General features: G+C 38.9%; 1 protein-coding gene across 1 annotated transcript in view; it reads left to right on the top strand.

The window, feature by feature from the left end:
• Window positions 1-15,331, top strand: part of RTF1 (RTF1 homolog, Paf1/RNA polymerase II complex component) — a 31,866-nt gene extending 16,535 nt beyond the window's left edge. The window contains 13 exon segments of the mRNA XM_065635502.1: window positions 860-971; window positions 1,804-1,939; window positions 2,543-2,720; window positions 3,645-3,727; window positions 4,958-5,045; window positions 5,135-5,242; window positions 5,813-5,890; window positions 7,018-7,139; window positions 7,371-7,428; window positions 7,996-8,073; window positions 9,170-9,265; window positions 9,559-9,670; window positions 10,047-15,331. Of these exon segments, the coding sequence (XP_065491574.1) occupies window positions 860-971; window positions 1,804-1,939; window positions 2,543-2,720; window positions 3,645-3,727; window positions 4,958-5,045; window positions 5,135-5,242; window positions 5,813-5,890; window positions 7,018-7,139; window positions 7,371-7,428; window positions 7,996-8,073; window positions 9,170-9,265; window positions 9,559-9,670; window positions 10,047-10,153 (1,356 nt within the window). The 3' untranslated portion in view covers window positions 10,154-15,331.
• Window positions 15,332-16,188: the final 857 nt, after the last annotated feature.

The raw sequence follows: 16,188 nt of genomic DNA, 5'->3' as shown, positions 1-16,188 counted from the left end.
AACTAGTCCATTGTTTGCATTTGTCCCTTCTGTCTTTTTGCAATGGAGGAGAGCATCTTCAGCATGCTATTCACTCCTTGTTATCTTCCGGTGAAATAAATGTTTAACACCTAAATCTTAGCTCCCAACCCCTCTCAACTCTGTGTGTGTATGAACTTATATAGTCCATATATATAATACATAATGTGTAGACTCAGGTACATATATGTATATATAAAAGGATCTTATGCACAGTTCTTTTACAGTGCCTTCTAGAAATTACTTTGACTTACTTCAAGTGACTGTCTATTATGCTTATTATAGAAGCTGCTTTCTATGCTACCTGATATTCCAGATAAACCTGTTAGAAATGTAAAATATCAGAAGACTTACAACATTTAAGATTTGGAACTATATTGCAGACTTCACACTCAACTTTATTTCTGCTTTAAGTATCTTTTAACATAACTTTTCTCTTTGCTGCTGAATGAGAACAGGTACCTTGTTTTGGCCTTGCAGAAGGAGAATAATATTGATGTAATTTGTCCTCGTTACTTATTAGTTGCAGAATTACTTCAATTTTATTTCTCTAGTGCTTTTTTTAAGGAGGAGTTTTGAGACTAAAACTTGGTGGCAGAAATGTTGAAGTGTAAATATGTTCATTATTTTTGATATGAATTAGAAAAAATAAATATACTTCAGATGGATTTCCCTCTCCCTAGCTTCTGTAAAAATGAACTTGAAAAAAACTGTTTTCAAAATCAAATTTGTTAGTAGTTTATATTTGAAAAGCTTTCAAAGTATGCAAGCAATCTTTGTTCAATGCATTCAATTTATGGACCGCTGTTAATGTTGAAGGTCTTTCTGTGCATGTTTTTAGGTCATGTCACATAACAAAGAGCGACGATCAAAGCGGGATGAGAAGCTCGACAAGAAATCTCAGGCAATGGAGGAGCTAAAAGCAGAAAGAGAGAAAAGGAAGAACAGAACAGGTATGAAAGCATGTTGCTATTGCTACAATATCTGAGGCATTATTACAGCTTTTGGAAAGTGCTACTTCCTGTTTGTAATCAATGCCACAACCCTACACCTTGGAGTGAATGAATTTCCTGTCTGTATTTTCCTCAGTCTGTTGCCCAATATGACCACCTAGGGTATTGTTTGGTACCACCGATGCTCTATTCCTCCCCCCTGCCCTCCCCAGAATGGTCTGCAAACAAAGCAAACTTTGGTTGCAGCCCATTGAATGGCACTTAGTAATGTTTAGTTTGTGTATTTGAATTGGTCACTTAAATTCTGTTGTTTAATCTCTGAACCATCCAAGCTGTTTTTATTGTACTTGTGCTACCTTCTCTACATTTGCATGTTTCTTCACTGACACATCGTCTTGTCCGTCTTGCCACAGACTTTCGATGCAACCCATTGTATTACTCTACTGGGTTCTATTGAGCTGCTCTCCAAACATGAGGCTTTCTTTTCACTTGCAAAATAACGATGAGTTATCTCATCATAATAGCTTTATCTCGTACATCCAGTTGTTATGCCCATCTTGTATTGCTATGTGCAGTCAAGTTGGGAGACTGAAGATAAGTACAACTGAGATTTAAGATCCTTTTAAATACTTGGATTTCTCTTTGAATATATACAATGGAGTTCTTAGCTTACTAGTGTTTTTGAACGTGGCACTTTTATCCAGTGTAAAATTCACACCTATCTGCCTCTTTTTATTTTTTTTCCCAAATAATAAAGTTTCAGCTCTAAAAGGAAACTTACATAAAAGATTTACAGCTTGCTTTCCCTTGTTCTCTCTCCTCCTACCCACAGCTGAATTGCTTGCAAAAAAACAGCCATTAAAAACTAGTGAAGTATACTCTGATGATGAAGAGGAGGAGGAGGATGATAAGTCTAGTGAGAAAAGTGATCGCTCATCCAGATCCTCATCCTCTGATGAAGAGGAAGAGTAAGTAGTAAACACTGGACTATAATTACCTGTAAGCGTATGTTAAAAAACAGAGATCTACTTTATGTAGACACATGCTGTTTTAGAGGTTTGTTTGGGTGTAGTTAAGTGTCTCTAAAGTTGTTTTGCCTCTGGGCACACTTGCATTGCTCAAATTTGAGTCCTTGGCTTTTATATCATGGTACATGGGACTGATTTATCTTGGATGGTTTTGCAGCTTCAGTTCCCTGCTGTTACCTTTAGCCCCATTTACACAATTGTTCAGAGATTTGTTTAGTCCTACAGTTTAGCAGCTGCAGCACCCTGGCATGTTAGCAGGGCAGAGGTATGTGCTGACTTATCTTAAAGCACTGGCCTACAAACTGCCTTGGTGTGAGAGTCTTTCTGCTTTTTGGTAGCAGGGGTGGTGGGTCACAAATCTGGGACTTCGCATTAAGCCTTTCTCATGAACGCTGGATCTACAGTCAACTAGGGCATGATGAATCATTCCTTTTACTAGTAGTATAAATAGCCGGCACTCATGCTGCACCTTGCTGAGAACCCCTTTTCTGGTGATTATGTCTCTACATTTTTCTTTATTTCTTCTCACCTTTCCCAAATCAGGAAAGAAGAAATTCCCCCTAAATCCCAGCCGGTTTCCTTGCCTGAAGAACTGAACCGAGTACGGTTATCGCGACACAAGCTGGAACGCTGGTGTCATATGCCCTTCTTTGCCAAGACAGTCACTGGCTGCTTTGTCCGAATTGGCATTGGAAATCACAACAGCAAACCCGTTTATCGGGTGAGTTTAGTTCCAAGGGATCTAGTTCTTTTTATAGTGCTATAGTATATTTGCAGCTTAGCAATTCTCAGGTACCTGTGATTGTTTGAGTGATTAACATAAAAAGATTGCTTACATTTCGAAAAAGTAATTGCTGGCAAAGAAGTGGAAGAGACTGGTTTAAAAATAAATAAATCTATGGGACCAGCTAGGTGAAGAGAGATATTTAGTGAGAGAGAGGGAGCACTAACAAAGCCTGTTCTTCCAGCTTTGGTTCATACTCTCTTGTCTCATCATTTGTATTGCAAACTAGAGTTCAGGACTCTGCTTTGACCAAGTAAGGATGAGTAACATTCACTCCTTATTTCTGGGAATGTTCCCAAGTTATTGTGTGGTCTCGGTTTTTTTTTTTTTTTTTTTTTTACAGATTGTTTCTAGTACATCAGTGTACTTCAAAAGAGAAGGTGATTGAGAACACAGTTTTGTTTTTCTGTTTCATTGCTGTAACTGCACAATCATAGGATGCAATAATATTCTCTAAAATGCATTAAAAAGGTCCCCAGAGGGGCTGTGTTTAGCATGTGAGCAGCACTGATGTATTTCATTTGGGACATAATGTTAACCCAAACCAATGTTAATTGAAAAGGAAGTAGAAAAAGTAAGAAAGTGTATGCCATTTAGTCAGGAAGGTTGAACTGAGACAATAGAAAAACTGCATCAAACGTTCAAATGGTATAATTTGTCAGCTCAAAGGTGATGCATGAAGCAATTAATTCAGTACCTGATAATGTGCACTGAAGAGTCTTGCTTTCCTTGATCTCTTTAGAATTGTTAGGTTAAGGTTTTTAATTTCTAGTGAAAAGGCTTGAATAGGCCAGATATATTCCAGAAACACAAAACCCCCTTTTGCATACTTTCTCTTGTGTATTTTACCCTTTGATGTAGGTTGCAGAGATAACTGGTGTGGTAGAGACTGCAAAGGTTTACCAGCTTGGTGGTACACGGACAAACAAAGGATTACAGTTGCGGTAAGATACCAAAGTAATTCTCATGAGTTTGTGAGTTGGTGTCCTTTTCATAGCAAATAAGGTTCTGTGTATGGTTTGGAGATGAGCTAAAAAGCAAACTGAGCCTTGCCATGTCATGTATTGCTGGAATGTTGAGGTTGAGTTTGGTATTGTTGGTTTTGTTTTGGTTTGGTGTTTTTCCTCCTTGGGCCTAATGGAAATTATTTTAAAAATCTCATGCTAGGACTTGTGATTGTGTTGACATCTGAGAAATTCGTCTGTGTTGGTAACCTGTGATTGTTTTTATATGCCTCTTGAGCTTTGCAATACTTTTTACAATCTTTTCTCTGTTGTCGTTATAGTCAGATGTTAGAAATATGTACCATTTTTAAAGGCATACATGATTGGGTCTGGCATATGCGTTACAACATAAAATGGTACTTTGGAGGGAAGAAGCCAAATGTAGTATTGGATTTCTCAGTTCTTATGGCCTTTGTAAGGGTCATGAGGTGAAGATTAACTGTTACAATGCAAAACGTCCTGGTGAAATAGGACAAGAACATATTAACTATTTGGGAGAAACAAGAAGATGTGGAGAATGCATGTGGGTGCAAGTATGAAGTAAAAAAGAAGTCTTACCTGAATCAGTTGTGACATTCAATAACTTCTTAGGCTACCTCAGGAGAGAGCTCCATGCTTTGAGTGAAATTTGCACCATGGCAACTAATTTTACTATTGTTTAGTAGCAATATAGTAGTTTAGCTAGCAGTGTGAAAGGTAATGCTCTGCAGAAAATGTTTAGGGATTTCTGGCTTTGACTCGCCAACAAAATAAAAATTAGATTGGGGTTGGCTCCAGCGTTGTATAATTCAGTACTGCTTAAAGGTTACTTCGGCTGAGCCAAGTGTGAAGGAGCTTTGTGTTTCTGAAGATCATGCCATGGGTCACCAAATGGGGTGTGTAAGGTTTAGGTGCGAGAGAGGTCTGTTTCTGTTTCCTCCTGAGGGTTTACAGCCACAGCTGAGTGACTGTCCTGCAGACTTGCTGTCTAGTGTTCCTTTGCATTACTACTGGTAGCTCTTGTAGGCTCCTGAACTATGGCTGACCTGACTGAATTTAGGAATACAGATAGCCACAAGAGTAGCCATAAGCGTTTGATTTTGGGCTTCTTGAATCAGTTTACACCTGTAGATCCAAGACCACAGCTCTGTACCATCGGAGAGGGATGTTGTTACACTTTTCTTGTTGCAGGCATGGCAGTGATTCACGTGTGTTTCGTTTGGAGTTTGTCTCAAATCAGGAATTTACTGAAAGTGAGTTTATGAAGTGGAAAGAAGCGGTAAGTTTGACATACTTTAGTTTCTTCTTAGCAGCCTTCTGCCAAGGATACTTTAAATGGAAGGTAACCGCTTTGTCTCTTGTGTTTAGATGTTCTCTGCTGGGATGCAGCTACCCACACTAGATGAGATAAACAAGAAGGAAGTGTCCATCAAAGAAGCCCTCAACTACAAGTTTAATGACCAGGACATTGAGGAGGTAAACAGTGTATTGTAGCGAGGCTGTGGCAGTGCTTAAAGGTGACAGGAACTCGTGGAGTAGAGCACTTGCTGTTACAAAGCAAAATGATCATGTTATTTGCTTCTTAAGAAGAAAATAAAAGGCTTAAAACTGGACAGAGTAGCCTGGTGATCCAGCTGTTGCTTGGTGCTCAGTCCTGCTTAACTTCATCCTTTGTGCCCCATGACCTCCTCTTGAACACGTGTTGCAGAGCTCTGGACTCCAAACCTGAGTATGGCAACTTGGTTCTCAAGTTCAAAAAAACTAACAGCATCATGATAGATGTATTATAGTTTCTGCAGTTTAATGCTTGCTTAATGCTGACCAAATGTGATTAGCATCAGATTTTTGTAGGTCTTAAGTGAGGGGAATGGAGCTGTAACTCATTACCGAGTCACATATTAAAAAATGCAGCAGAGAAAGAGCATGAGTAAAATTCTGTGGCAGTAAGTACATTTCTTAGGTAATATTGATCTGTTGCTTCTAGTGTCCAAGCATTGAAATCAACATTTCATATCTGCATGTTCTTGTTTCCTCTGCATCTTACAGATTGTGAAAGAGAAGGAAAGGTTCAGAAAAGCACCTCCAAATTATGCTATGAAGAAAACTCAGCTGTTAAAGGAGAAGGTGAGAGATGAGATGATGCCTGCAAGCTTAATGCAGTCTTTGCTTTTGAAGGATTGGAGCTCATCTGGATTTTGGCAGTAGTCAGCAGTAAGCTTGACTTCAACTATGCAGCTAAAAGGTGGATCTCAAGGTTCATTGCTGGGTTTAGAACAGTTAGAACCCAGTTAAAGCTGTTCCATTCTTTTTCTAGAGGCAAATGCCAACAATTATAGCTATTGCTTTTTGTGTCTTTTAAACAAGAAGGTCTTAAGTTGTTCTGTTTTAGAAACTCTTTTTCTTTTTTTTCTTTTTTTTTTTTTCCTAGGGTACCCCATAATAGAATTTGAAAGTTGATTTCCTATACTTTTTAAAATAGGGGGAAAAAAAAGTCAAACTGTCTTTTACTAAGGGGTGACTGAATTGTCACTTTATGGCCAATAACCTACATTGAAAAGAATACGTTGCTAAAGGATTTACTTGCCACTGAACTGCTTTACGTGTAGACCTCCTGGAACAAATACAGTTTACAGTGCTGAGAAGCCAAAGCTGAGAAGTCAAGTAAACAAGCAGTCTTAAGTATTTCTGGAGATAGACATAACATGTTTTTATTTGTGTAGTCCTTTTTCAAGACATTTTTGCTTCATATACAGTAAAAACAAAGAGGTTATATTAATCTTTAGTTCTACATTCTTTGGCTTAACTGTATTGTTTGGCCATATTTTGCTATGCATGAATATGTAAATTGTTAGTTTTCCATTGCAGAAGGATGCAATTGCTTGTTGTTGTCACCGGGTGGCATAATAAGCCACCGTTGTTGGTCTGGTGGTGTGGTAGGGAACTTCCAAACTCCCTGAAATAAATGACAACTGACAGTTGCAGAAATCATCATTTTTTTCCTGAGCTGGTAAATAGTGGTATTAAATTTAGTTAAAGGTTTTCAAAGGTTTTCAGAGTTCTTCAGAGTAAGAAGTCCTGGTTTGCCTTGAGTTGTAAGCAGAGTTTAGCTATTTGTTGTATTCCTTACTGTGTGGGGTTGCACATTTGCAGTGGGAAGAGGGTTATCTGGCTGATTCATGGGTCTGTCCCTCATTTCTCTGACTGGCTCTGTGGTAGAGAGTAGTGCCTGATGAGTTATTGTTTGGTTGAAGGCTATGGCTGAGGACTTGGGGGACCAAGATAAAGCCAAACAGATTCAAGATCAGCTTAACGAACTTGAAGAGAGAGCAGAGGCCCTGGATCGTCAACGAACAAAAAACATTTCTGCAATCAGGTAAGAAGCAGATATTGGGAATTTTCTTTCTTAAATAGTATCAATCAAAATATACAGAGAAGAGAAACTAATGCAATAGTGAATTAGCTGCAAGATTTTCCCTCTTATTTCCTGTACAATATTTTGATGAAATGTGTATCATGATGGCTCTATTAGTGTTGTGTGGGGATTGATAAATGACAGTCACTCTCTTTTTCTTTCCCCCGCCCCCATTTTTTTTTCTTTGTGCAGTTACATCAACCAGAGAAATAGAGAATGGAATATCGTTGAGTCTGAAAAGGCTCTTGTGGTAAATTGTGCTGAATTAATACTTCTGTACCAGTAGAGATGAAATGATGCAAAGGGGGATAATTGCATGGTGAAATTATTCCATTTTTTTAATGATCTGTAAAATCTTTCATATAGGCAAATTACATTATTTTAAAGCAGATTGCTTTATTCTTTTGATCAACTTGATTATCAGCAGTTTACTGACTGTAATAGTGACTCAGTGCATTTCGTATGGGAAAGAAATCAGAAAGGAGACTTCAGAGAATAAAATAGTAAAGGAAATACTGGATTCTCTGCAGTGACACTTCTATTAAGGAAAAGTTAAGCTTGTTAACAAATGGTTAAGCCTTAACTCTCCTGAGAGTTGTGCACCTATTTTCTGTGTTATATTCAACAAGGACAGTTTTGCCTTGTGAGGCATGAGACTGTGGGTGTGTCAATCTTTCTATGTGTAATGCTGTTGCTGGTTTTCCTCTGGTCTTGATATTATATAGAGCTGAGTGCTTGCATGGACGGGGTGCTGTGGGAGGATTTCTGAGGGTACAAGTAGCTAACTCTGGAAAACCATGTGTTTTTTCTTCTTCAGGCTGAAAGTCACAGCATGAAAAACCAACAAATGGATCCCTTTACTAGGCGGCAGTGCAAGCCCACAATAGTGTCTAATGTGAGTGTAATAATGAAGTTCAGTTGAGGCAATTGGCAGAGAAACAGCAACCAATGTAATTCAAGTGTAAGAAGGAAAATGTTTGTATTCATTCCCAACTGTACCATTTGCTATTAACACGCCGGGTGCCAGGGTGAGATGTAGTTGAGTGAGATCCTGGTCTCACTATCTCAAAAGAAAGAAAAAGCAGCATTTTTTTAGTGCAAAGTGTGAAGGACATAAGTGATGTGGTATGTACTGTGGTTTAGACTTCTGTAGTGAGTTCTGCTATGTAGAATTACTCAGATTTAGTTAGCTCTGGGAAGACAGTTTGCTTTAGGTTCGAGTTTCAATTCTAATTAGTTGCAACTTTCCTGAAAGGTCTGTGAAATGAGAGAGGAGACCAGACATTTTGGGCCTGTGATGGATGAAGTAGTTTAACACAAACTTCTCCTGTGATACTGTGGCAAAAGCTGCTGCTGCAGTACCTAGCTGTATAAATGATGGCTAGCAAGGTGATCAGCTCCTACTTCTAGGCAATCTGGCTTTTTTGAGGCCTGTTCTGGAGTAGTTGGCTCTCATCAGTCTCCACAAACTGTCAAGGATATACAAAGGGAATTTTATTGCGGGGCTTGAATTAAATAATTATTTCTGACATAATTCTTTATTAGAAAATAATCATAACTGAGTGGCTTTATTATGGTAAACAACTATGATGTAAAGAATATAGTCTCCTGAAGATTTTTTTCTCTAGTAAAGTGTTTCAGCCAGTACTGTAAGCTGAAAGCAAGTATGTCTAACAGCAGTGCTAAGACTAGTCACGGGAGTAAACCATATCATCGGGAAATGTATTTCTCATTTTCTCAGAGAAAGACTTTCTGAAGGATAACTTTTAGTCTATAACTTTCAGATGCATTACACAGGTATCAGGACGATTTCAGTTGTCTCTGAGATACTCAAGATTGGGATAGCTGATGTACAGCCTCTTGTGGTTTTAGATTCATGGATATGAGCACTGGTTTAACAAAATGGCAGTATAGTTTTTGCTAATTTAAATATAGTGTGTATATGTATATTTTATTTTTATTATTATTATTATTATTTTTCCTCTCTGCAGTCCAGAGATCCTGCTGTCCAAGCTGCCATCCTTGCCCAGCTAAATGCAAAATATGGGTCTGGTGTATTACCAGATGCTCCAAAGGACATGAGTAAGGCAAGTTTCCATTTCTGTCTCTGTTATGTTCCTCCCATTGTCACTGTCTTGCTCTAGAAGCTTATGACTAATAGTAGGTGTGCTTACTTCAGTTAAAGAAATAGGTATCCTGTAGAGCATTACCATAGGAAAAAAACAGTTTTTTTTTTTTCTTGGGGAAATAAAATTAAGTTTCTCTAGCAGTATGAAAGCTAAACTAAGTATGTTTGTGACAGAAGTGAGGAAAAAACATTTTTATCTGTGTTTATCTGGACAGATGAAGATTGGAGACTTACCTGTAGTTTTTATTTCAGGGTCAAGGGAAGGATAAAGATGTGAACTCTAAATCAGCCAGTGACCTCTCAGAAGATCTTTTCAAAGTGCATGACTTTGATGTAAAGATTGATCTTCAGGTACCCAGTTCAGGTAGGTGTTCCAGCTGAGTTTGCGGATATGATTGTGCAGCTCATTATGGTACAGCTCACTTCTTCCAGAATAGTTCTTTCAAAATCGTTGGTGGGCTTTTGAAAATGGGAGCAAGGAATTCCTGTTTGTAGTTTTCTCAAGGAACATGAGTATACTTACTGGCAGAAAGCTGGATTACCAAACAAGAGTCAAAATTACACCTGTTTTATCTATGAAGATAAGCTACCAGATACTGCCTGTATTAATTGAAGTCCTAACCTGATGTATACTGGAGAAGCCAAACATGATTTTGTGGTGAAGTTGTCAGTAAAAGCAACAAGTAAAAATATGTAGTTTTCATGTATTTCAGTCCTTACTCTTTTCTTATCCCCAACAGAATCTAAGGCACTGGCCATCACCTCCAAGGCTCCACCAGCAAAAGATGGTGCCCCTCGGCGATCATTGAACTTGGAGGACTACAAAAAGAGGCGGGGGCTTATTTGAGCATGCCCACTCTGCTGCTTCTGATCCTGCATGCTCCATGACGATGTCCTACCTTTTCTTCCTTCCTTTTCAGTTTTCCCTTCTGGGTTGGAGCAGCAATGGAGCTGGGAAGAGACTCTAAAACTGCCAGTCATCTGTAACATAAACCATTCAACTATTTACTGTATAGACCTCACTTCTTGCCCTTTCTTCCTGCCCCTCTCACAAATGTGGATCTGTGCTATTTGGGGTTTTCCCATTTCTTTTAGTTTGAGTTTTGTTTTTATTTTGTTGATGCAGCTCGTTGGTCCACTCTGTGTTCAGTATTAGCCTGAGGTCTGGATTTCCATAGGAACCTCTTGGTGGTCGCAGAATCAGCACTTGGTGATCTCCCCTTACACACCGCCACAGGCACAGTGATTGGCGCAAGACCTTTGTGGCTGGAAGGTCATCTGCACTTTCTTCCTCCTCTTCTTCCTCCTTCATCCTAGCTTTGGAGAAGGGAATCTTCAAAAACTGGCTTAGGTTCAAAGTGTAAATTTTTTTGGGAGGGTTGTGTGACTTTTTTTCAGGTGTTTTTTATCATTTTTAAGCTGCAGTACTATTTGTATCCGTCTGTCACAGTTCTTTACGGCTGTTTTGAATTTCTACCAGCTGTACTTGAGCATCTGAAATTGCAAGAAAGAAACTCATTAAATGTGATTCTTCTTACTAAAACGGCTTGGCTGATATAGCTGTTTAACTTCATGTTCCCTTTTTTACTTACACTTAACTGATGAGAGCGGTACACAGCTCTTGATGTGAGATTTGTCATCTGTGGCACATCCGGAGTCTCCAGCTGTCACTGGGTGGAATAGCTTTTTCTGGAATGGCCTTGGGCTGCTCATTGGTTGGGCTTTAATTTCTTCTCCAAGCCTCCAATATTATATATTTGTTAAGTCATTGTGTCTTCACTGGGCTCCAGCTCACTTCATTTCTTGCTTTGTGAGCCATTTAAACAGGGCTTCTGTTAAAATTTTTTTTTAAAAATCACTTTGTGTGGAAGGGGAAGGACACAGTAAGGATATAGTGTAAAGGTCAGTGGGTGATGTACGAGAGATGGCTGTTGCACATTTTTCATATATAAACTGGTACAAGCAGAGTGCAAAACTAGCACAAGAATTGTTTGCCTTTGTGGAATATTTGACTGGACACAAGTTGACAGCTAAATTATCACTCAGGTGTAAAAAAAAAAAAAAAAATTAAAAAAAAAATCAAAGTGTAAATATAAGTGACATTAAACAAAGAACTTTTCCAAACAAGATACAACTGAACATATGGAGCTAAGAACTAAATTAAAAGAGAATTAGAAGTCTGAAAGGTTAGAGGCCCTCGTTCAGGTAAGCGTGCAAGCACGTGTGTGTTCCTATTCAGGCCAGTACGTACATAATAAGTTAAGCACTGAACTGGATAGGAATGTTTCTGGGGGACCCTGAAGGGGGAAAATGCTGATGCTCTTCTTGTGTCAGAGCATTACTGTTTTTCTGAAATCATACACTGGTTATGTTTAAACCTGTGCTTGATACGTTCTTGTTGGATTCTTAATGAAACTTTAATCTAGTTCTTATTTAACTTTCTCTTCCTTTTTTAACAGTAGCTTTAAAGAAACATCATGTAATTGTGTGCAGATTGATACTATGAATTGTGTATAAAAAAAAAATCGACCTATGAAGCAGCTCTTAATTATCGTGTAAACAAATAATTAGGAATCTTTGATACTTATTTATGGAATAGCCCATAGTTCTAGGACACATGTGGGTTATTCTGTAAATATGTAATCGTTGACTGCTTTATTTGATGGCCTATTTTACCAGCTTCTCTGGAGTTGAAGTAGGCTCTCACATATATGTACTTTTAACTTTTTAAGGGTGGCTTTATGGAATCCGCCATGATAACTTCATAGGAGACATCATGATTCACTGTGTAGATATGCATTTGATATGATTTTGTTTTTTCCAACAGCTTCAATGATGTTACAGATTTGTAATAAAAAAAAATTAAACTTATTTTGCAATAGCCAGTTTTCAAAATAATCACTCTCCAATGCTTTGCAGAAATAATGGCAAAATCAGGTGATTCAGGATCTGATTTTTCCACAGAAATGCCTCAGAGATCTGAGGCTCAGTGACAAGTGGTCTCTAAAGGTAAAGTTAACTCAAATTCAGTATTTTTAATATGGTTGCCCTTAATGTATTGGTTTTAGGTAACTTCTACATTTGGTAGCACAAGAATAGTCTGTACTACAGCCAAAATGTTGATGAGACCCGTACAGTGTTGCCAGTAACTTTTAGTGGAAATAACCGAAAGAGAGGAAATGCAGTGAGCTTAGAATGCAGATCTGAATGATGGACTATGCCCTAGTTATCTGCAACTATGAAACTGCCACTTACTCTCTCAAAGTCTCTGGATTCTGCTGAAATATTGTTTTTTAAGAGAGGCAACAGTCAGCAAATTATCATGCAGACCTCTTATATTGAGAATAATACATCAAGAAAGTGCTCTTGAATAGTTACAGAACTGTGTATGAAAGCTGTAATCTTTTTTCCTTTAAGTGCATGTAAAGGTGAGTGACTACACCTCCCACTCATCAGGGAGAGGGAGATTTGTTTGCTTTGTTCCATTGGTGTCCTAGCATAGTTCATCACAACTGTACAGCCTTCTATAAATAAACTTGGTTTGTTGGTTTAATAAGGTTGATTGTTTATCCCTTGATCCGAGGTGATAAGGGCTTCCTGTCTGGAATTCTTTTTTCTGAAATTGACACTTCATTTATCAGTCTGGATGATTTTATTTTAAATGCTAATACTGTAAAATAATTAATGAAAAGTAAGCCCCCTCTTTTGCAAGAGCAGCTGTTGACTCATGGATCGTTCTCTAACAACTGGAGTTGTTAGAGGCAACTCCTCATCACTGTCTCTATAGATTTATCACTGAACAGGCTGGAAGACTCAGCCTGTTACGCTGCAGAGTGAAGAGCTGCAACTGAGATTTGATTAGCAAAGTGTTCCTTTGGTGCACTTTGAACAGGAAAATATGTTTTGAGTTTTCCACCTCCTTATGATCCTTTATAAATGCACATGTTTTTAAGCTGCTGTGCCAGGTCATAGATTTTCAACGAATCTTTAGGACAAAGGGTCTTGAGGATGGGTTGACAGTTTTTAGCTGGCTTTGGGAAGGACAGTGAACCAAAGGAAAAAATGCTATGTCTCAAAGGAAAAGGAATGAACCAGCTGTGAAAAAAGTGCTTCACAGCTGATTCGTTCCTAGAAGAGGTGGAAACAGAAGGTGAGACTGGAAATGAGCAGTCTGCACAAATGCTTCGCTGGTTATATGTGCTGGGGAATAAAAAGGCACATGGATGTTTGGGTAGCTTTGTTTTTCCCCCCGTCTTAACTAGAAGATAATTAAGCTTCCCCAGACCACTGTAAGCTTTGAATTTGGGGGTTCTTAATTGTGAGGAAAAAATGCTGTAAATTTGGTAGTTAAACTACTAATACATATGCAGTCTTACTACCTTCAGCACAGTAACTTACTCTTTTAAAGGGAGATGCATAAGTAGACAAATAAATAGGTGAATTTTCTTATTTTTAGCTGGAATGGTTAAGCACTCACTGGTTCTACCTTACCACCACCATCAAACACTTGAGATTTTAGCCCCTCATCCTACTCAGCAGCTGAAGGAATATCATATGAGCTATTTCTTTAGTCTCATACCATGTGGAGTTATCTGGGTAAAAAAAAAAAAAAAAGGCAAGCTATGTTTTGTCTGCTTTATCAAATGGATTGCAGAGTAGCAAACATGAAGAGACTTGTGGTAACATCTTAAACTTTTCCAGCTGCTTGGAAAGCCAGCCATTAGATATTCCCTTGGGATTCTTTATGCCTTGACATCTATCTAGATGTTAAAGGCTCCTTTGGTCCAGCTGTGTCAGGCCATGACAAGTAGGTCTCCCTCCTGTGCCAGCCTTTGCATGCTTTGACTATTTTTCTTTCATGTTTCTCTTTTCAGCTGAGAAGAAGCGGTAGCCAGCTGAAAGTATGAGTGGTTAAAGGAGGTAAAGTAGGAGCTTCCCTAGAATACCTATGAATAACATAAGGCAGGATGAGTACTGATAGTACTTATGATGGTATTTCTGGCATTTTGTGTTAGACCACGTGTGGAATACTGTGTTCAGCTTTTGGGTTCCCCATTTCAAGGCAGATTTCAACCACCCCGAGCAAGTAGAGGCCACTGGAATGCTCAGGGGCTGGGGCTTGTTCAGCTGGGAGAAGGTGGTGATGTAGCACTGTAATACCATTTGCTGTTGTTGGTAACAGGCCATAAGCTTAGTACTGAGTCTGCAAGGCCTCAGGAATGAGGCTTACCAGGCTTCCTTTTCTGGGCTTTTCTTGACCTGCCTGTACCCTTGGTTTACTTAGCTACAACAAGGGTTTCTCTAACTGGCCAGATGTCTGTGGCTGATGTGTTTTACTTCTGTTTAACTCTGCATGGTGCAACCATAGCTTTACACATGTAAGAATAACAAGCAGCTATTTTATGTAGAATAAGATATTTATCACCAAAACAATGATGTGGTAGATAGAAATGCAGGCATGATATGACAACAGAGACCTTTAAAAGTGGAAACAAAGGATGTAGCATAGAGAAGTACAGATGGATGATGGGACTGGAGACCCTATAGTCATTTATTGGTGAGTGGTTGCTCACCAGTGGTCAGGTATGTGTGTGGTGGTGAGGGAGGAGTTTCGTTGTTTATTTGGTTGGGGGTTTGTTGTTACTTCCTTAAAAAAAAAGGCAGAACCAGAACTGAGCAAAACTGTGCTGTACACCAATGAGAAAAGAGAAAGATGCAAAAGCGTGTTAGCTAACATAAAAAGAACCGTAAGTGGATCCTAGAAGGAGGAGGAAGCAAGCAGCAGCATATTCCTCCCAACTAAGGACTCCAGATGCTGGCAGCTTCACGTTATCCTTTCCAGCAGTCTGCAGCTACTGACCTTGAGACCCAGAGGAGCAACAGAAGGGTGAAAATAACCCCTAGGAAAGGGATAGAAACGGAGAAATATGTGTTATGATTTTAACTGTATTACTGCAACTACTTCTGTATAAAAGTAATCTAACTGCATTATTCTTCTTTCTTTTCCTGTAATAATTAGATCTAGCTTAATAGCAATCCTTGAATTAGGTTAAGTTTTCCATATGCTAACAATAAATTCTTAGCTTTACTTTTATGTTATGCTTCGTCTTTGCCTATAAACAATATCTTCAGTGTAGCAGAAGAGGCAACTTCAGAAGGAGCCAATAGCAGCCGTCCAGTAGATGTGGAGAAGTTGTCAGGAAAGCAGTCTGCTTTTGACGGTTGTGTGTGGTGGGAGGATGAGAGACAACGGCATAATTTCAAACTAGACGTTCCAATTCAGGGTAGTGAAATTCCTCTGGGAGGACTGTGAATCGGTGGAACAGACTGCGCAGAGGTTGTGCCGTCTGTCCTTGGGAGGTTTTCAGCTGGATAAAGCCCTCAGCAACGTGGCCTTGGAGCTGACCCTGCTGGGTGCAGGAAGTTTATCTTGGGCACCTCCTGAGGTCCCTTTCAATCTAAATTATACTATGAACCTATTTACAGTAAATTCTAAGTGAAACCCAAGTTTACTTCGCTGTAACTTGAATGCTCCATAGTCAAGCTCTTTGAAGACAACAGACAGGAGTTACCCAGGCTGCCAAACACAGCACTTAGCTATTTGCAAATGAGGATTATAGGCTCTTGATTTAGTTACAGTCTGTCTTCTTTAAATATACAGGCCATTAATGTATATCTCTCTTTAATTTATATCTTTGAGTTGAATGGAAAACGTAAAGACTAGTTCTGCTACTGTAGCCCACTGCTGGGGGGAGTGACTCTTCTTCTGGGGAAGAACCTGGAATTTAACAACTTGCTCTTCTGAAATTCTCAGCATCCTGTGTTGCAGTAGTCTCTTGGTGACAAAGTGTATTTTCTGTAGAGCAAATAATTAATCTGAGT

This window comes from Caloenas nicobarica, chromosome 5 (genome assembly GCF_036013445.1).
Source record: "Caloenas nicobarica isolate bCalNic1 chromosome 5, bCalNic1.hap1, whole genome shotgun sequence".
Taxonomy (NCBI): domain Eukaryota; kingdom Metazoa; phylum Chordata; class Aves; order Columbiformes; family Columbidae; genus Caloenas; species Caloenas nicobarica.
Note: the sequence above shows the minus strand (reverse complement) of the source record. Positions and strands in the feature narration are given on the sequence as shown.